At 39.3% G+C, this 21,964-nt stretch overlaps 1 protein-coding gene across 1 annotated transcript in view; it reads right to left on the bottom strand.

Annotated features, from left to right (window-relative positions):
• MALRD1 (MAM and LDL receptor class A domain containing 1) overlaps nt 1–21,964 on the bottom strand; it is a 438,222-nt gene that overhangs the window by 195,904 nt on the left and 220,354 nt on the right. The window contains exons 28-29 of the mRNA XM_089776725.1: nt 6,812–7,057; nt 5,755–5,912 (exon numbers count right to left, since the gene is read on the bottom strand). Of these exons, the coding sequence (XP_089632851.1) occupies nt 5,755–5,912; nt 6,812–7,057 (404 nt within the window). The remainder of the gene's footprint in view (nt 1–5,754; nt 5,913–6,811; nt 7,058–21,964) is intronic.

The raw sequence follows: 21,964 nt of genomic DNA, 5'->3' as shown, positions 1-21,964 counted from the left end.
GGATGGTATAAATTCACTGTGACAAGTTCCAGAATAAGGTCCATTGGAAATTACTAATGAGATCCAGTGAACATTGGCTTTGTATAGTAAGTGGATATAGCTGCTAATGACTATTTATACCTTCCTTCTCTATTACTCTATTGCTATCCTGGGGACTGATCCAAACTCATTAAAGAGGCACCAAAAGCCTTGTTCAGACCCTAAACTAAAATTTAAACTAAATCACACTAACACTCAGTGCAATTAAGATGAGCCTGTGAAAAGTAATTGCGACAAATGACTAAACCTTTTGGTTTGTAGTTGCTCTTCCATTGTGATGCCTAAAGTTGGTTTCTTCCTATGGTAAAGGAAATTTAAATATACGGGAAATAATTATCCCCAAAAAAACCACGCTAAAATTGTTGGGTGTCTCTTCAATTTAAATATGCCACCTCCAGCTCTGTTGGAAACATCATGCAAAATACCAAAGAACCCAAATTCTTCACGTTTTAAAACAAATCAGAGTTTGGATGCTTAGTAGAAAAGTAGTACAAAAAATTGAGCATGGCATTTTTCAGTTTTCTTCCTGCACTCTAGCCTCAGAGTTCCAGTTTTTCTTTATTTCAACCATCCACAGATCATTTTAGGCATGTCTTAACATGATTCTGTTTAGTAGCACCCAAATTAAGCTTGGAAATAATCTATTTGCATGTTGTGCTTGCAGCACTGCCTCTGAACACTTCACAGTTTCAAATGAGACGGATGGTAAGGTTGATAATGCAGTCTTCATACATCGCTATAATGTCAATGTCTTTCATTTGCATAATTGGTAAGAATTTAGATTTGCAGTGCATCGTATTTCTAAAACTAAGTCAACTGCCCATCAATGTCAGTTTTATGAGATAATTCTTATTGCACACAGAAATTTGTTAATAACAGCATGAGCATCAAAACAAAACTCAATGCATTAAAGACATTTTTACAGAAATTTTCTGCAACATCTTTAACACTAAGTCTCACCAACAGGTCTTATTATTCTTGATGGCAATACATAAGGTTCTCTATGAAAAAGGCCCACAGCAAATGTGATGCTGACCTCATTAGCTCCGATAATTCTTTGAAAATATAACAGATAGTATACTTCTGCTAATGGTTCCGAGCCCCCTATTAATGCTAACATAAGTCATCTATACATATCACAAGAATACTATGGGCCTGATCATCTCTTATACTAATATTAGTCTGGGGTTATTGCCACTGAATCAGGAATAACTCCTCTGAAGTCAGTGAAGTTACACTGGGGTAGTAGTTAATGTATATTGAAAGAAGATAGGGAACTATGTACGGGTATGTCTACACTACAGAGTTTTGTCAGAAAAACAACTGTTTTTCCGACAAAACCTGAGTTATGTCCATACTGCAATTGCATTCAAAATCAAAAGAATAGAGGGTTTTTTTTTTCCAGCATTTGTAATCCTCTTTTTACGAGGAAGAAGCCTTTTTCAGAAAGAGCTCTCTCGGAAAAAGGCGTATGTGGACGGGGAAGAGGAAGTTATTTCAAAAGAAGAGGAAAGAGGAAAAAGCACAGGTGCCCTGGTGGCCACGCCGTCCATAGTAATCACAGCTTAAATGCGAGATAGAGTTTCATAGGCTCTTCTGAAAAAAGGTTCTTCCAAAAGAAGCCTGCAGTCTAGACATAGCCTACCAGCTGATCCAGCCTCTTTCCTTATGTAAACCTAGACACTGCTAAGTAGAAATTCAAACTATGGCACTGCTGTTGGGAGATGAACCAGCAAACCAATGGAAAGGCAAGAAAAATTTCCTATTGAACAATGTGGGAGACCCAATGTAAATTTCTTTTTGCTTCTGTGTCCATCTCTGATCTATGCTTTACTACAGAACAGAGAACAGAGCCAGTAATGATCTCACTCAAATTTCCCTCACTTTCACTTTCCCATATTATACAGCCATTAAGTAGGGGAAAAAAGTAGTTCATTGAAGGGTGGGATGTTTGTCTACAAGCATTGATACAATGACTTTATGGGTTACTTTGGTTTAATTCAAAGAAAGGAAGGAAGGGAGATAATCACTTAATTCTATAGTTCTGAAACCAAGTGTGTACTACATAAATTATTCTAAACTGTAGGGAAAGGGATTTGTTCCATTGGTTTTTGAACCATTATAAAGAATTCCATAGCAAGGTTATAAATCTATATTACATGTAATGAGATAGTTCAAAAAACTTTATAAAAAGGACATTTCCTGAAGTACTATGGAAGGATATATGTATGTGAAAGATTATGACACAGAAATATTTGCAAAGGATCCTCTTTTCAACTTCACGATATGGAGAACTTTCATAATCCCTTCATTCAGTTAAAAAATTCCCTAGCTAGGGTACGTCTCCACTAGCCCCCTAGTTCAAACTAGAGAGGCTAACGAGGGACCAAAATTGCAAATGAAGCGTAGGATATTTAAATATCCCACGCTTCATTATCATGTTCCCGGACGGCTGCCATTTTGGAAACTGACTAGCCCGGATTAACTGCCCACATCTACACACGGCAGAGAAGAGCGATTCCGAGATAAACCCCTTAGTTCGAATTAACAGTTAAACCTTATTCCATTCCATTTTGGAAACTGACTAGCCGGGAATAACTGCCTGCGTCTACACACGGCAGAGAAGCGCGATTCCGAGATAAACCCCTTAGTTCAAATTAACAGTTAAACCCCATTCCATGAGGTTTAACTGTTAATTCGAACTAAGGGGTTTATCTCGTAATCTCACTTCTCTGCCATGTGTAGACATGGGCAGTTATTCCGAGCTAGTCAGTTTCCAAAATGGCGACTGCCCGGGAACATGCTAATGAAGCGAAGGATATTTAAATCCCATGCTTCATTTGCAATTTCAGTTGCCCTCGTTAGCCTCCCTAGTTCTAAATAGGGGGCTAGTGGAAACGTACCCTTAGGCTAGGTTCTGGACCTTGGACAGAAGGGGCAGGGCTAGAGGCAGCTAGCCCTATGAATTGCCTGGACCACACCATGCCTCCCCCAGTCAGACCTCAGAACCATGAAGACCATGATGCATGGGGCTCCCATGGTGATTTCAAGGGCCTGAGGCTTCAGTTGTTGCTGTTGCAATGGTAGCAGCGGCCTGGAGCCCTGAGCCCTTTTAAATCACTGGGCCATGTGGCAACTGTTCCCTTTTCCCCCATTTCATCCCCCCTATCCTGACAGGTGATCCTTCATGGATCCCTAAACTCACATGAAAGCCAAGCATCTTCTATTGTTACACGGTTTTGTATTGTTTTATTTCTTTTTAGTTTTGTTGCCTATTTTTGCATTTTCACTAGTACTTGGATGGTTTCAAAAGCAATTGTGCGATGAAATCTCATCAGCCATTTTATGCTAGTCAGCTAGTATATGGCTTAAGGTAACAGTGATAGTAAAAAATACCTCAAAGGAAGATAGCACGCTCCAAACAGAAGTAGAACACTTCATGTAAAGAGCATTTAAGAACTCCCCGAAGGTACTGTTTCTTTCATGTGGATAAGACTGACCTTCCTTCTGTTTCTAGGCTCAAATGCAAAATAAGTGCATTTCAAACTCTAAAAACAATTAATACACCACTTACCAACTCTCTCCACCTTCTGTTATAGATAGTTCTTATATTTGTATATATTACATCTCCTTAATAAGCACCAGTTGCTCAATCACAAGCAAAGAGGTGGAACAAAAATCAATTTTTCAGTATTTAAAAGACAGAATTGAAGAATATTGTGCTATTTCAAAAGGAAAACCTCTTTGGCTCCAATCTTGCAGAGTCCACCTGCATAGGTCACTTAGCGGGACAGGGGCTATTGGAAGATCAGTAGGAGAATTTGTTTTTGTTTTTCCTCTTGAATACATTCTATAGAATCAAAGTAGGATATGCGTGCAATAAATAGCCATCTGTCATCTGAAGAAGTGGGTTGCGCCCATGGAAGCTCATGATACCATCGACATGTTTTGTTAGTCTTTAAGGTGCTGCTAGTCTATTTGTTGTTTTTTTATGTTTTTTTATAGTTATAGTTACTTTTAAGTAAAGAAAGTCATTATCACAGTGTGTATATACATAATATAATTCCTTATTTATTTCCCACCCAGGTTAGTCATTTGTACATAAGAATATTATGCATTAAGATTGCTAACCTGATAATCATTATAGTATTTAGGTATCACGGACTATATCTTTGAATCGCTTACAAAAATTAGACTATAAAGCAAACAGACTTGAAATTAATGTTTCCCATTGCACTTCATTCATTCTAAGTATCAGGAGCTTTCTGCTTCTACCTATGACTGGATTACCACTGAAGAGTAAATTTAGAAACATATCGATAATCAGAATTACCAGTCTTTACCAAGCTGTTTGCTTTATGGATTCAAGCTCTTCAGAAAGCTAGCTGTACTAATTTACTAAACAGCAAGTTGAAGATTAGTTGCCTCTTCTGGGTATATGTTTAGACAAATCCAAGAAAACAAAATCTGCTAATGATTTCCAAAGGGGCCCATTGTTCTGTTTAGATTGCATAGACTTACTTTGGGTCATCTCTGCAGATGAAGACTACTGAAGTGTTTTAATTTTTATGGATTTGACTCATTCATGTAATACATAGGTTATCTGAGAGAATTTGCTATAGATTATTTTCAAGCGCAGGATGTAATTTAAAATAAAGAGTTAATACAATGATGGCACAACTGATTTATATTTGTATTTTTATAACTGATATACTGTGCTTTCATTCTCAGGATGATTTGTGCCTGCACTTATGGGAAGAACTACATAGATTCACGGTAATACTTTTCATGGCTTATAATGTACAAAGAGTTGAAATATGTATTTATGCAGCATAATTTTTTCTATATGTTGCATATAATAAACATTTTGACAACTTGCTTTTTTAACTTAATACATCTTTTCCATAGCAATACATGTATCAGCAAGCTGCAGGAAGGGTATCAGTCTTCACTTGTTATTGGATTACTTTTATTCAATAGACTAAAGTATTAGTTGTACCACTTATGTGTTGTGGCATCAACCCCTAACTTGGGAAAATAAATGCCATTTCTAAAACTAAAGTTATTGTATATTTTGTGTGTATGATTGTATGCATGCATGACAACTCAGACATGCTTTTTACATTTTTTTTCTTCCTTTGCACTGGCTGCTAAATGCTTTCTATTCACGGATGTCAGCACATCAGATCCACAAGGCTACACATGGCTATCAACTAAAAGGGAATAAAAGAAAAAGTTAAAATTGCTCTGACATGGAAAGTATCAAAGTCAACAGAGTTTTAATATATCAAAAGAAAAAGGTAGCATTAGGATCACTGAACTCAGAGGCAAAATGAAAGAAAGAGAGATCTGTTTAATGAATTATTTAGGCCTTTTGGTGTAAGAGATACATTCTATTTATGTGGCTTTTATGGTCATGGGGAGAGGGTTTCTAAAGATTCTCTGTGAGGTTCTAGGGGAAACATTTTGGGTTAGAGAAGAGTGGTTTAGTGATGCACATTAAAGAAATTAGCATACATTGTGGGGTACTGTATGAAAGGCACAATGCTGGGCTAACCTGGGTCTGGGAGCCATGAACAGCTGAGTCCCCATTGAAGCCTCTCTCCAGCCAAGACAGTAGGAGCTGTGCAGAGTCATTCTCAGCTAGAACCACACATTCTGATAGATAGTATAAGTATCAGCATATTCAAATAGAAGGGATTATTAGATCATTACCTTAATGAGAACCTGAATGTGTCCTGTAGCTTTTGAGGACTTGTAGTAAAAAAAGCTCAGCGTGCAAGCTGTGCTTGACTCTTTCCACACGGAGCTCCGCAGGTGGGCTTTTTCACCTCTTAGGCCTACTGGAGTAGCTTCAAGATATAGGAATGCTCCTAGAATCAATGGCTATATGTTACAGAGATCTACTTTAGACTTTTAAAACTCAGCAGAACTAATGCAGAGAAGTGTAAAGCATACTCCTAATGCATTCCCAGTACCAACCAAACCCATCGCAGCCAAATAACAGTGGGAGATGGGCTATGCTTCTTTCTCTGTTCATGTTACACTAGGAAGTTGGTGAGAACAGCTTAACTTTTCACTGGAACTACACAGGAGTTCTGCTGGGAGCAGCCACTAAAGAGTGATACTGAACTGCTATGTTTTTCAGCCATCTTGGCTACATCCTCTTTTCCAAGAACACTATGTGCTTTGCAGGCTTAAAGAGAGACTTTTCTAAGGCACAAGAGCATATAGGCAAACTGCTCCAATTGGTTTTCAATGAGAGCCTAACTGCAAAATCTCCTTAATATATTAAATAATTCTACCCCTTCTCAACAGGATGTTGTAATAATCCCAAGAGACCACTGTCAATATAGATTGAAAAGCTTACAACGAAGTTCTGAATGTTCCAGCATTATGTGCCAGACATGAAGGCTCTCTGGACAGGAGATCTGACTGTGGTAGAGTGGATCCTAGTGGATGTCTGATCCTACTTAACTCATCTTTTAAATCTGTCACCAGATCAAATGTATCTCTTTTGCCAAGTGAAAAACAATGATTTGCCCATCATATGCAATATTGTTTAGAGAAAGAGCAACTAAGAATGAAAGTTTTCTGACCTATAGGCATTATGGAACAGTAATTAATATTATGTTTTGATAACCAATTTCATGTTTCATTTATTAATAATGACACCCTAATTAGATATTTAGAACCTCCTGTTGTCTCATGGGGAAGACAGGAAGAGCTTAATGAATAGGATTATACCCTCATTTGTGAATGGACAACATACCAATTCCATTTCCAAGTGTGTGGTCCTCGGGAGGTCTGAGACTTTGAGGTGAGCCGATTCCCAGAACCCAGTCAAAGTTGTCAGCTAGGGAATTTTGCCAGCCACATTGGCCTCTCTCAAATGTGCAGGAAGTACCACAATCACTCTCATCAGTATTGTCCCCGCAGTCATCTACAAAATTGCAGCTTTGTTCTGCTCTGTAACACTTGCCGTTCTGACATTCCCGATAGCCATCTGAGCAGGAGCCTGAAAAGAAAAGAATACGGGTATCCTAGTGAATTATTCTGTAGTGCCTTCTAGCAAGGTTACTGGAAGGTTACTTCTGAGGCAGTTTGATATTTAGGAGGAGGAGGAGGGTGGTCCACTGCATTTTTCTTAAAAGTCTTTGGTCCCCCTCAAGTGCCAATCCATTATCAGTTTATTTCTTTTGTGTTTTGTGAAGAGATGGCCTAAGTAAATGGCTGTTTTCCTTGTAAAGACTTTTAAGGGCAAGTTCCAGCAATGCATTCCTTCACGAACAAAGCTTTCTAGCCTGACTTAATTGCTGACATTTTCCTTTCATGTGGTGTAGGATTAAGCCATTTCATTTTAACTGCAAAGTTGAGCTTAGTTTAGCAGTCTCAATTTAAAAAGAAAGAAAGAAAAAACCTTTATAATCTATCTATACAGGGTTGCCTTTTAGCGGACTATCTGCAAGCTTCAATGAGGGCGGTGCTGTCCTTTTTGTGTATTATTCCTGGGTATTATTCCTGGCATAACTGAAAGATAACTCTGCTATTGCTAAGCCTGAGCATTATAGGACTCATGTCACAGAGTCCATTTCCAAGCTTCATGTTTTCATTTCAGATCAGTTCCTGAAATACTTTGGCTAGAAGATGGTCCCTTTGGCACATCCCTAGTCCAGAAACAGACTGACATGAAACTAAAAAAACATACAAACCAACAAATGCTCATTGTTCTCCCAAATGAAAGACCTTGGACTTGCCAAAAATGTATGCATGTGAATAAAATCACACACAGAGTTAAATGATAATGCATATGTATGTAAATGTTACTCTCATAACTTTTGGCAGGATTAGGGCCAATTGTTGGTAAAAAACAAATAAAAACAAAACCAAAATATTGGTTTTGCAGTATCACTATTCAAATTACCCGGAGAAATTTGTGAGAAGCCCAGACTGTTCTAAGAAGCACAAAACAGATGGTTTATTAAGAAAAGAATAAAATTAAAGGGGAGGGATACTGACTAGCACCAAAATTCAGAAGTTTCATCCTCAGGTTATACTAAAGTTGGCTCTCAGAGAGTCCTCGCTCGACAAAGCTCTTAGAAGAAATAGAGCTCAGCAGAATATTTTTAACGGAGAGTAAAATGATTTTCATTTCTTCAGTCTTTGATGAACACTTAAACAGCTGCATCTGTGACTCTTATACCTGGAGTAGATAGTGCCTAATGGTAACTATTAACCAGGGTCTGGTTGATTGCCCCATAGCCATTGCTGTTTCTTAATGATGTAAGATAAGATCTTTGGATGGGCAATGAAGATGGGTGTAAAACAAACAACAAGGTGTTGAACACCTGTAGCTTACATGGACTTCAATGAACATTTTCCTTTACCATAGGAGATACTGATTTTCCATCCCTAATTTAACTGCATTTCAAACACACTAAAGCTCCTCTGCTTTATGGAAGTACTGAAAAGACTGAAACCTGCAGTAATTTAAAGAAAAGGGAAGACAGAAGATAACTGTCACTCAAAGTCCATTTGTATTGTGTCCTTGTATCCAGGTTCACTTAGAAAGAGTTCTCCAAGCAGGACTGACTATAAAACGAAACGAGCATATTTCCATTGCATCCTTTCAAGGTTCTCTGCAATCAGGGATACAACTTTAAATAACAGAACAGGAGACCATGCAAGCTCATTAAGAGCCCTGATTCCTATATGACCCAAGAGGTAATAAAGGGAGAGGACCCACCAGAACTGCCTTTTAAAAGAACTTCCAAATGCCACATCCCCAGCAGCAAATCATGTGGTATATACTGGAGGACATACAATGTGGTCCTGGAAGTCTGCAGGGAGTGGTACCAATATCATAGCAGTCTTCCCCAAAATTGGTGGAATTTCCTCAGAGATTTTAGCCAGAATGAGAGAGAGCTTGGTTTAATTTGTGTTACCCACTTAGCTTTATTCATATACCATCTATAGCAATGCTTATAGTTTCCAAAAAGAAAGTCCTATCCAGCCCAGATAAATAAAGATTTTCTTTATGGGGCAGAGCAGGGGCTTTGCAAGGGGCACTGTAGAGTTTAAGAAGCAGGGAGGCAAACCAGGGAAACAAAAGGCTTATGTGGTCAAGTTTGCCAGCTAAGTGGGGCATGCATCACTATAGGGGTAATGTTCCCATTCACCACACGGGCCTCTCTAATTCCCACCTCCTCCAGCTGGATCATGCAAGGTGCTAAGCATCCTAGTCACATCTGGCAAGACCTGTGTAACTGATCTTCTCCACATTAGCGGAACTGCTGTGTATTACAAACCACTACCACTTTCCCAACGGAAGACTGACAATTTTTTTTGCTGCTGTTCTGGATACAGTATTTATTAAACTTTGTGAATATAGGGTTTGGATAGGTTTAATCAAGACTGTGGCTTGCTTTGGTTGGTATCAAAATTAAGCTATTTATTATAAAGATTGTACATAATATAACAGGTGGATGCTTTTAAGAGCTAGTTATTGTAATCCTGATAATCCTGTTTAGGTAGTTGCTCTAAGAATTTAGGCATCAATTCAACGTTCCTAGCAAACTAAGACGTGAAAAGCATACAAAATGTTTGTGCCTGCTCCTCTCTGTGCTTTCCCATTCTGCCAACCAAATGCTTAACAAATACAAACATATCTCTATAGTATTTTGTTTCTTTGTACAAGTATAAATGCATCCAATTTGGGACTGAAAAACTTGAGAATTGAAATGTGTAACTAGTTGTCATCTGCAAAGAAAAATTAACCTGGAATGTTGAATCCCGAGAATAATTAATTTTTTCCAAGCATGTGCAAAAAGTTGAAGGGAGAAATAAGTCAATTGAGATTATTTTTAAGTGCTAACCAAAACCCTACACTGCATGCTTCATTATTTGAGTCTATAATATAAACCAAAGCCTTCTGAGTATGACAGAGGAAAGTAATAAGGAAAGTAATAAGGGCCTTCTCTGTGAGACAAAGTAACTGTTTTCCCAGAGCCATCTTTAACAATCTGTAAAGATTGTTAGCAGGTGGGCTTCATGCCCTGGTGTGGCAGATACATCAACACACTAGACTATAATGGACTCAGAAGCAATGTGTAGTGTTCAGATCAATAATCTGTGAACTGAGAAGGATTTACACAATAGAGGATAGCAGCTGCACAAAAGCTACTAAAAATCTGTCAAAGCAATAATCACTGTTTTTATAAAGCTCTGAATAATCTTTGAGAGCTGGGAGGGATTACATTTTTAAATATGTATTTGGAACTTGGACAAATCACCTATTTTTAAAGTACCCTTAAACACTAAAACATATCCTTTAAAAATGCTCATAAAAATGTGTAAAAAACCCCAGACATCAACACCACAACCCATCATTAAAAAGCACAGAGGACTAATGGCACAAACACCACTGTGTTTACTTATAGACAAATAACAAGATAAGTCAAAGCCTCGTTTTATCCTACTACCCCAATGCAATGGATTCTTGTCAGTGATAGAACAACAGATGGTTTATGAGCTGCAGAGTTGAGGCAAAGCAGCATATCTTACAAGAGGAATGCCTACATTATGGACTTGATCTTGTACTGTTACTTATGTAGGCTCCTTAACTTCAGAAGGAGTATTTACATATGTGGATAAAGGGGATCCAATGGATACAGTGTTCTTAGATTTTCAGAAAGTCTTTGACAAGGTACCTCACCAAACGCTCTTAAGGCAAGTAAGTTGTCCTAAGAGGAAAGGTCCTCTCATGGACTGATTACTGGTTAAAAGACAGGAAACAAAGGGAAGGAATAAATGGCCGTTTTCTGAATGGAGAAAGGTAACTAGTGGTGTCCCCAAGGGTCCATCCCAGCAGGGCCGTTCTTATGTTCTTATGTAAAGAAGCACTCCCATGAGTAATGATTAGAGGGATCTATATTTATGTGCTCTCTTTACTAATCCCCAAAGCACAAAGATACATCTCATGCAGGGACTACTGGAGCGAGTGAATCCCATGCTTTCATACTTTGTAATACCATAGTGCTAGCCTTGTTCCCTTTTTATTGACTCCTCTAACAAGCATCTCTATTCTGTTTTCTGTCCTGCCCTCCTGCATATGAAACACACTTTTTGGCCTCTACCTTCACTGCATCCCTCCTACAGCTCCATGATAACTATAAGGAACTAATTTGGCCACTAATGGGCAGACAGAGTTCTTGGAAATAAACTGAGTAACTCACAAAGACATCTTTGCACTCCCCTGATCCCTGCTGCTGCTCTGTGAATTAGCAATTTGCCTGTGCCAAATTAGAGCAATTGGGAAGCCAAAACCACAGTCAGGGATGTGTTATGGGTTTTTTTGTCTGCTACCCTGGCAGTAGACAGAATAAGTGGCATAAGAACTCTTATTTTGGGGTGAGTTCCCCTCTCCTCACCCAGTTGCTATTAAGTTAGATTCCACCAGTGCTGCTGTGTTGTGAGACTGTGCTGCACCGGAGAATCTAGCTCTGCGGGTTTTAACATGACCAACCCCCATATTGACCACTTTAGTTACATTATATTATTACTCAAATGTTGTCTGCTTGCTTCTCTTTTAGATTATAAGCTCTTCCAGGCAAGGGCTATGCTTTCTTTCCTGTGTAAAAAGCACAGGGCCGGATTAAGACCTTTAGAGACCCTAAGCACTGAAAAGATTATGGTGCCCCCCATATGTAATCATATATATAGTAGCCCACTGTCCGTGACTCTGTAACGTTGTAGCATTACGTATTGCCTCTGGAGAGCACTGTTGCCTCCCACCACGGTGCTTGGCTGACTTCTGTGCCGCTCAGCCGGGCCGTTGTGGGGGAACAAGTGGCGCAAATGGCCGTTTGGGGTCCACGCTCCCCATGCAGGAGCAGGAGGAGAAGAGAAAGAGAGAGTGAGAGTCAGGAGGAGGAGGAGAAGAGAGAATGAGAAGCAGGAGGGGGAGAAAAGAAAGAGAGATGGAGAGAGAGGCAGGAGATGGAGGAGAGCTGAGGGTGGGGGGGAGGCAGTAGGAGGAGGGGAGACAGAGAGAGACGGAGCGAGAGTCTGGAGGATCAGGAGAGAAGACCGAGATAGAAAGGGAACAGGACGTGGAGGAGAGACCTGAAAATCCCATTTTATGACAGGCTAATTGGCTAGTTCAAAATAAAAACAATACTATACCATAAAATCTCTTTTTTTGTGTGTGTGACCCTGCTTTGCTGGTGCCCTAAGCATGTGCTTAGTCTGCCTATTGGGTAATCTAGCCCTGAGAAAGCACCTCACGCATTGGAAGCATGCTCAAATAAAAATAATAAAGACTGATATGGAGGAACAAATCTGCCCTGTATGCACATCCATATGTTAAAACAGCTGCTCATAAAACTGATTGAGACAAGAGGGAGCAAAGCACTGAACAAAAAAATCTTGCTAGATATCCGTGATCTAACTACGATATTTTTGTATGCTGTCTCTGTGTGTTTTCACTTTAATCATTTCCAACACTACATATTACTTCCAGTCCACAAACACATGTCAGATAGTAAGTTGTCCATGGCAAAGGTAATTACTTCTGCAGTAACAACAGTTGCCATCATCATGTCTGAGCAATGTCTGTGAAACTGGCTTATTAGTAACAGCTAATAACTGTTCACCTATAGTTTACTGCAACAGCAAAGGTAAGTTGAATAAAGGGAAGAGATCAAATGACAAACACGGGTTTCTGAGCCCAACCAGGTCAATCAGCATGTACATGGATATACTGTGTTTCACAAGAACATCCAGGAATTTTGGTTTATATTAATTAAAAAAAAAAAAAAAAAAAAAAAAAGGTACTTTATAGTTCCTTAACAGCTACCATGTTAAAGTATCGTTTTGTTAAAATGTTCCTTATAAAAGAAGCTTGTCACTTGGCAACAGTGAAGCCAGCTGCACCTAGAAAGCATGGAAATATAAATACTACTGATTTAGAGTAGCATGTACTGTATCGATAAAGGTTCAAAATAACTGAAGATGTTTGCTAAGGTACCCAAAACTGATAAATTATAAACAGAAACATTGGTGCTCATGTACCACTGATTTATTGTTGCTCTCATTGCATTAGTGGCCAGGGACTACTATTCTGATTCCCATGTTTTCCAGTGGAGCTGTTACATGGAAATTATGTGTGTTTCATTAGCACTTAAAGATTATAGAAATGTTAAATCAACCTTGTAAGGTCATTGTTTGGTCATTGTTTCTTAAATAGGCTCGGTTACTATTTCTCTCAGGTAACCAAAATCCTTTACCAGTTGCTTAGCTCTCTCCATTAGGTTTTATTGCTGCATTTTATTTAAATTCCTTGGTTGTTTTGCTCTCATTTTAAAAAAATAATGTCATTTCTTTCTTTCTATCCAAAGCTATCACAAAGATTTTCCATGATGAGGTACCTAATCTATTTTTCTTCATTTTTCTGGAATTAAAAAGTTCAGACACACAATAAAATGAAATATTTCTTTTAACAAAATATTATACAAAACTTTTTAGAACCCCATGAAGCGTTTTGGTTGGGACAATTTACAGGGTTGGCAAAGATTCCACACATCAAAGCTAGATGGCTATCCAAGAGAATAAGGAGGACTCAGTCTCCCTTACATCCCTGTTCAGGCTATCTAGAGCTTTTTTGGGGGACAAAAACTAAGGAAGCAGATGTTGTATAGCCAGAAATCCTCTTTTCTCTCCAGAAGCAGGTTAAATGAAGTCAATGGAAAGATGGAATCAAAGAATTTGTAATGACAAGTTCTCAAAAATCTAGTAATTTTATACAATTCTAGCTAAAATGGTGACAAGGAGTCCTGTGGCACCTTATAGACTAACGGATGTATTGGAGCATAAGCTTTCGTGGGCAAAGACCCACTTCATCAGATGCATGACATGCATCTGTCAAAGTGGGTCTTTGCCCACGAAAGCTTATGCTCCAATACATCCGTTAGTCTATAAGTTGTCACAGGACTCCTTGTCGCTTTTGCAGATCCAAACTTACACGGCTACCCCTCTGATAGCTAAAATGGTATAATTCTTCCCATGTTTTCTACTCTCAAATGGGTATCTTCAGAATACACCTTCTAAGCACCCCTTTTAGTAGAAAATCAATTTATAAACATAACAATGAAAATGAGTACTGATATGATCCAGAATCCTGGGGAAATTACAAGAGAGGTGTGATATCTGACATGCTAATTAAGAAGCTTCTGTGGGTAGCCTAGATAGTCTGTATAGGATAAACTTAGAAAAACAACAAATGGTCTGGCAGCACTTTAAAGACTAACAAAATATGTAGATGGTATCATGAGATTTTATGGGCACTGCCCAGGAAAGCTCATGATAGCATCCACATGTTTTGTTAGTCTTTAAAGTGCTACCAGACTATTTGTTTTTTTTAAGTTTATGCTAATTAACATAAAATATTAAACACTTAGCTTCTTAACAAACACATTTGTTTGTGCCTTGTGTTCCTGTCTTAATTATACTTTGTCATGGTTTCAATCTCATCACCTGAATTCCAAGACTAGAACTGGAGCCCCAAAGATGTATTTGTAGTAATCTTGTACTGCTTCTGTGTTTTGAGATGATTAAATGTGATTATTTAATTTTTCACAGTTAAATGCTAATTGAAGAGAATGGGGTAATTCACACCTCAGAGTTATTGGGTAAACTGATAGGCATTTCTAGAGTTGGAAAGACAGAACTTCAAGTCACTTTCAAAAGGTTTTAATCTATCAAAGAGCCAAAATAATTAATCAATAGGCTCAGAGTTTGACACCAATGGTATTGGGGCACTTTGGATAATTCAGATTACTGCATTTTTTCCCCCTCCTATGACACTTCTTCCATTATCACTTTCACTGTGAGGTGACATTACAGTAGGGTTCAATTGTGTGTGTGTGTGTGTGTGTGTGTGTCTGTGTGTGTGAGTGTCTGTGTGTGTGTGTGTGTTTCAAAAAACCCATTAGCTAAAAAGAGCATTTTTCTTCAAATACCTCACTGATATGTCCCAAGGACACAGCATCCAGTGAAGGGCTTTCATCACAATTTGTGATACATAAAGGTAATGATATGTCAGCAGAGAGAATGTGAAAAATGCACCTCATTTTGAAAGCAATACTTAAAAAATTGCAATGACTCTTAAGCAGTTTCAAAAGTTAGAATTCTTGAAATAAAAAATAATACTATTTTAAAAAGTTGAGACATAGTACCAGCTGTCTACAAAGAGTCAGTTTGCTCTCAGGGTGGGATCAAACTATTGACTGAAATTTTTCTTATTTGTCAAACGTTTGTGAGTTTTGCTAAATTGATCTCAGTTCTGGATAATCCAGAGCTTTCATACAAATAGTGGAGGCCTCTTGCAAAAGCTGCTGCGTCTCTCCCCCACGACCCCCGTGAGCAGGAGGGTAAAGATACCTGGGTATGTCTACACTACCTTCCTAGTTCGAACTAGGAGGGTAATGTAGGCATACCGCACTTGCAAATGAAGCCCGGGATTTGAATTTCCCGGGCTTCATTTGCATAAGCGGGGCGCCGCCATTTTTAAATCCCGGCTCGTTCGAACCCCGTGCAGTGCGGCTACACGGGGCACGAACTAGGTAGTTCGAACTAGGCTTCCTAGTTCGAACTACCGTTACTCCTCATTCCATGAGGAGTAACGGTAATTTGAACTAGGAAGCCTAGTTCGAACTACCTAGTTCGTGCCCCGTGTAGCCATGCTGCACGGGGTTCGAACGAGCGGAGATTTAAAAATGGCGGCGCCCCGTTTATGCAAATGAAGCCCGGGAAATTCAAATCCTGAGCTTCATTTGCAAGTGTGGTATGCCTACATTACCCCGCTAGTTCGAACTGGGAGGGTAGTGTAGACATACCCCCTGAGACAACCTTCCCATAGTCTTATAGACTAGTGAAGATAGCCCCAAAGACCTAAGACGTCCATCTCTCTTCTTATTCTTTTATGTGGTCTTACAGAGGAACATCAGTCTATCTATCTCCCCTTAATCATCGTTCAAGTAGGTGCCGCCTGCCTGCTCTCACTGCAATCACTGATGTCAGGGAAACAATTCCAAAGACAGACACCCAGGGTATGTCTAGACTACATGGCTCCATTGACAGAGCCATGTAGATTAGTTTACTAGACAAGGGAAGTCCTTGTTGACCACCCTGGTAAACCTCATTCCACGAGGCATAACAGGGTGGTCGACAAGGGCTTCCCTTGTTGACTGCAGAGCATCCAGACTACCGCGTTGTGCCACCAAACAGCTGATCGGCACAGCGCGGCAGCCATTTTTATGTAAATGAAGCGGCGATTATTTAAATCACTGCTTCATTTTCCTATGTCTAGAAACCTAATAAACAACAAATAGTCTAGTATCACCTTAAAGACTAACAAAACATGTAGATGGTATCACGAGCTTTTGTGGGCAACATCCATTTCTTAAGTCATCTGAATAGCGAGAGTGTTGCTATTTTCCAGGGGTGGGGAATCTTTTTTGGGTTGGGGGCTGCTGACCCACAGAAAAATCAGTCGGGGGCCACATGCAAGTGAGAAGCACTGCTGTGGCCCCTGACTGAGAAGGAAAAAGGTGCTTCCCACATTCCCATTGCACACCAGAGCCTAAGAGGGACCAGGCTAGTAGATTTTGTGCGCTCCAGATTTTGGGTGGCAGAGGGGATGGAGTGCCAACAGAAGCTCCCCAATTCTGTGCGGGAGCCCTGAGTCTTAGGGGCTGGATCCAGGCAAGCCAGAGGCTGCATCTGGCCCCCAGGCCTTAAGTTCACACCTTTGAAGCATTTAGGCATCAGTATATTTAAACTCTTTAGAAATACAGGTATTTGAAATCAGATGGAGAAGAATCTAGAAAGAAGCCCAAAACTGATTAAAGTAAATCTCTTGACCCCTAACAACTTTTCATCTCTCAGTGCTCAAAAGGAATAAGACTCAGGATTACCCCATTCCACAGTGTGAAATTACAAATCTCTCTATCCATCCTAGTTACAATGCCATAGTGAACTGAACAGAAGACAATGATTAAAAGATGCAATTGATGTTCTGAACAGCCTTCCGTGCACCTTTGGTCTCTCTGAGGAAAGGTCAGTAGGTAAATATAAAATATCTGACTCCTGGTGGAGGGTACAGACACCAGCAAACTTTTAATTACTAGGTATCTTGAAGCAACATGTAGCTTTTAATACTTTACATGTCTCCCTTATATGGATTCTATTACATTATTCTTTGTTCTTATACAGTAAGAGGTGATGCACATTTTACTTAAGAATCTAGCATGAGCAGTGGAATTCAAGACCTTAACAAAGCAAAGTAAATTGTACTTGGAACCAAATTTTAAAGCTCAGGAGCTTCCTTACTCATAATTACTCATATTTCCTACCCTGATTAAGTAGTTTTTGAGATTAGGCTATCTCACAAACAGCTGAAGTTTCATCACTGAACAAAATTATTTAGACAAAAATAAATTTTGAACAGTTCATGAAATGTGTTAGTTATCCCCATTTAACATCAGTCCAGTTCAGTAAAATTTCCATAGTATAATATGTGATTATTTATTATTATTATTATTATTACCTACTGTGCTCAAAGTACCTTTTATAAAGAGTTATGATTTCTCACAATTCCCTCTGAGGTACATATGTATTTGTACATCCATTTTATAAATGACTGCCTTGGGGAACTGTGCAGTAAATGCTTAGGTTACATTGTGAGTTAATATAATAGCTAAGAATCCTTTCTCTCAGCTCCTTTTCTAAATACTGGACCATATTCTGTTCACTTTAAAAAAGCATATTTAACAAAGTTACGTAAGTCCATAAACTATTGTAAGGAACAAAGCATTATTTACAAATTTTGGAAGATATCCTATCCCACCTCAGGCCATTATAATGAACAGGAGGAAAAGGGATTGCAAGGTGTCCATTCACATAATGAGCAATAATTTAGATCTGGCCCTAAATAAATAGAAGAATATTTTCTTAAAAATGAAGACTGGTTACTCTCAATAAATTTCCTATTTCTAAGATGCATCTTAAGAAAGGGTTGTTCCTGGAACATTTAGTACTAGTCAAAACCTGGATGGAATTTCAGAAGGCCACTCTCAGCAGCCAGAAAAATACAAGGAACATAAAGGGTAAAAATCTTCAGCCATTGCCTTTAATGGGGTTAGGATTTCATTCAAAAGAGTCTGGAATGTCTTTGGAAATAGGTTCAACTATTGAATTTACTTGCCTTAAATGTGATTCTCCTGTGGTTCAAAATTAGAAAAAGTGGATTATTTGTAGCCCTCAGTAGCTACCCTTCTCTGAGAAAGAATGAAAAGAGAATTGGAAGGAAGGATGAACTGATCTGGATCAAATTAAAACCAACTCAAAGCTCCACACAAAACTCATACTCATCTGACTCAAACCCTTATTTAAAAGTCAAACAAAGCCTTTCCTGATGTTTCCCATGCAAAACTCATTTTTGAAGCCAACCATACATTGCTGTATGTGGGCTGGCTAATTTAAAAACTAATTTTAAAAGTTTCTCCACATTTTATATGTTTTGGCTAGGACCAGAAACAACAGTGCCTGAATCCCACAATATTTTTGCTACCCTTTTGCTGATGAAATAGATTTTTTCTTTTGGAGAAGGTCCAGGTAGACATCTGCATTTTGGGTACTTATCCAAAATGATCCTCCATATCTTTCACAGTTTGCACAGCAATTGATCATGTGTTACATGAACAAAAATAAACTGCAGTATTCTACTACAGCCCAACTAAACCATCTCTCTCAACTGGCAATTATACCTCTTAAAACATTGAGCATTAAGAAGCAGAATACTTTTTCCAGAACTCTCTCGAAATAGTTGGGTTGGGTCATGAGTAATTCTTCAGGGGCAGGAATTCTCTTCTGGGCTATGATGTTGTGGAATAGCTACTATGTGGATGCTACTTCAGCCTCATAGATGATTAGCTTTGCAGCCCTTGTATTGTATGTACATAGAGAACTAGTGCACAATATCTGTGTAGTGGTGAATCCATTTGTCTTCAGGGAACCATGCAGGAATCCTTCACAGAGGGGCATGCTCTAAGGAACATGGTACAAAGGATGTTGAGCAAATCCATCCTAGTCTCTAACCAGTAGACCAGCAACAGTTCTGCTACACACAGAATCTCAAATGAAAAAAAGTGTTAGATTTAGGGAGAAGACAGCTTTGGTTTGTTTATTTTCTACCATAATTACAAAACATTGATATTTCTCTCTTGGATACTACTGGAGTTCTAAGAATCTGATAGTCAGCTGTTCATTCCTGACTCTTGGAAAACATGACATGTTGTTATCTATCATTCTAATCGAGCTTAAAATATCCCAATAAAGCATTCATGTTAAGGCATTGTCAAAAATTACAAAATTACATCTACGCCAGTGGTCTCCAACCATTTTAACCAGAAGATGATTTTTTCAATTTAAGTGCAATGTAAGATCTACCTCAAACCCAAATACCCTTGCCCCACTTCCTTCCTGACCTTTCTTTGAGGCCCTGCCCCTGTTCCACCCCTTCTCTGAAGCTTCACCCTACTCACTCCATCCCCCTTCCACTTCCTATTCTCACTCACTTTCACCAGGCTGGGGTAGGGGGTTGGGTTGCAGGCTCTGATCTTTGGCCGAGTGGTTGAGTGTGTGGAAGGGGCTCCCGGCTTAGCCCAGGATGGGGAATTAGGGTCCAGGAGGGGTATCAGGGTACAAGCTCTGGGAAGGATTTTGGGTGCTGGGGGTCTCATGTCTGGGGCAGGAGGTGGTTCAGGAGTATGACAGGATTTCAGAAAGCAGGCTCTGGCTAGGTGCCGTTTAGCTGAGATGGCTTCCGGGTGGTGGAGCAGTGGGGTTAAGGCAGGCTTACTCCTGCCCTGGACCTGCACCACTCCTGAAAGCAGCTGGCATTTACAGAAATGGCTTAATGGCACCATGTGCTGCTCTTATCCACAGGCACTGAGCCCACAGCTTCTACTGGCCACGGTTCCCCATTACTGATCAATGGGAGCCTCAGGAATGGTGTTTGCAGGAAAGGACAGCATGTGGAGACCCCTGCTCTGCCTTTCTTAGAGGCTGCAGGGACATACCAGCCACTTCCAGAAGCAGCAATTACTACAGGGATAGTGACTCCAGCCACAACGGGTTAGGCATTTTAGAACTCACTACTCAAAGAATTACATTTAAGCACAAGAGAAATTAAAATTACGAAATGCACAAACCAGTCAAAAAACAAAAATAACACCACACTCTGCAAGCAGTAAAGGTGGAAACAACAACCCACTTATGTGTTGGGTTGGGAGATGAGTGAAGGACAGTGTGTGTTTGTGAGAATGACAGAGACACACACAGTGTGTGAGAGTGACAGAGATTTACATTGCCAAGCTCCCTCCATCCCCTTCTCTCTGTGTGTGGAAACAGGGTACAGAAGTGGGAGGATGAGAGACACCCTGACATCAGTGTCTCCCCTTTTTCTCTCCCACACCCTGCACAGCAAGCAGGAGGCTCCCAAGGGGCAGCTCTAAGGCAGAGGGCAGGAGCAGCATGACAGTGGGTGGAGAGGCAACAGAAGTGCCAGCACTTGATAGCTTCCCAGCCAAACCAGTCAGGATCACCTGTCAAAGGCTCCAAAATCTACTGGTTGGTGACCACTGATCTAGGCCTATGCTCACCCTGATTGTTCTGGCTGCAAGGTAAACAAAAGTGCACACTGAACTAGACAATGGTAATAATAAGGTATAAGTACAGAAAGGGACTCAATGCAGCTACACTGTACATTCACAATGGAAAAAATATTTTCTTAAATAAAGAGGCTCATTATCTGTCTGCCGAAAGCATAGGATATGTGCTATCTTGTTGCAGAGCACTAAAAATATTAATACAGTCCAATGTATCACAAGAAAAGCTGTTCTCGCAAGATTTCCAAACCAAATTTACAATCTCAAGAGGTTTGGACAACTAACAAGTCTAGTCAAGCATTCACTCACAGACAATGCAACCCACTTTTACACAATACCACAAAGGAGGATGCAGTTGTACTTGAAGGATCTGATCATGCAATCTGTTGGTAATGCTAGTGGAGACAAAAGGGTCGGTATTGAAATCAGGCTCTATATCTTTCAACTCTGTTTAATAGATTTGAGCCTTCTTACTTCGTAACTACCTGTTAATCAAATTAACCATTGGTGGTTGGCTTTTGTTAGCTTTGACATTTTTGGTTTTTACTATAGCAGAACCTCAGAGTTATGAACACCTTAGGAGCGGAGTTTATTTGTAACTCTGAAATGTTCATAATTCTGAACAGAAAATATTAGGGGCATGTCTACATTGGGGAGTAACTTCAAAATAATTCCCCTTATTCTGAAATAAGAAGGCAAGCATCCAAACTACCAAGCCAGTTATTTTGAAATAATGGGCTTGTTATTTCAAATTAATAACTCCTGCTTGTGAAGAGGAATAAGCTTATTTCAAAATAGTTATTTTGGGAGTTATTATTTCAAAATAATTAATTTTAAAATAACTGGGTAGTGTAGACATGATTGCTCTTTCAAAAGTTTACAACAGAGCATTGACTTAATACTGCTTTGAAACTTTACTGTGCAGAAAAAAAATTCTCTTAAACAAAAATGGCCAGAAACAGTTTCCTTACCTTGTAATTGTTTTAAACAACCTTTCCTTTTATTTTTTTAGAGTTTATGTTTAAAAAGCACTGTACTGAACAGTATTTTGTTGTTTGTTTTTCTTTTGTTTCTGCTGCCTGATTGGTACTTCCAGTTCCAAATGAGGTGTGGGATTAACTCTTCAGTTTGTAACTTTGAGGTGCTACTGTACCTCTGTGTGTATGTTAGTAGTTTTATTTATTTAGGTATTTTATATC

The sequence above is a fragment of the Pelodiscus sinensis genome, chromosome 2 (assembly GCF_052426305.1).
Source record: "Pelodiscus sinensis isolate ZL-2025 chromosome 2, ASM5242630v1, whole genome shotgun sequence".
Lineage (NCBI taxonomy): Eukaryota > Metazoa > Chordata > Testudines > Trionychidae > Pelodiscus > Pelodiscus sinensis.
The sequence above is the reverse complement of the archived record's forward strand: the minus strand, read 5'-3'. Positions and strand labels throughout refer to the sequence as shown.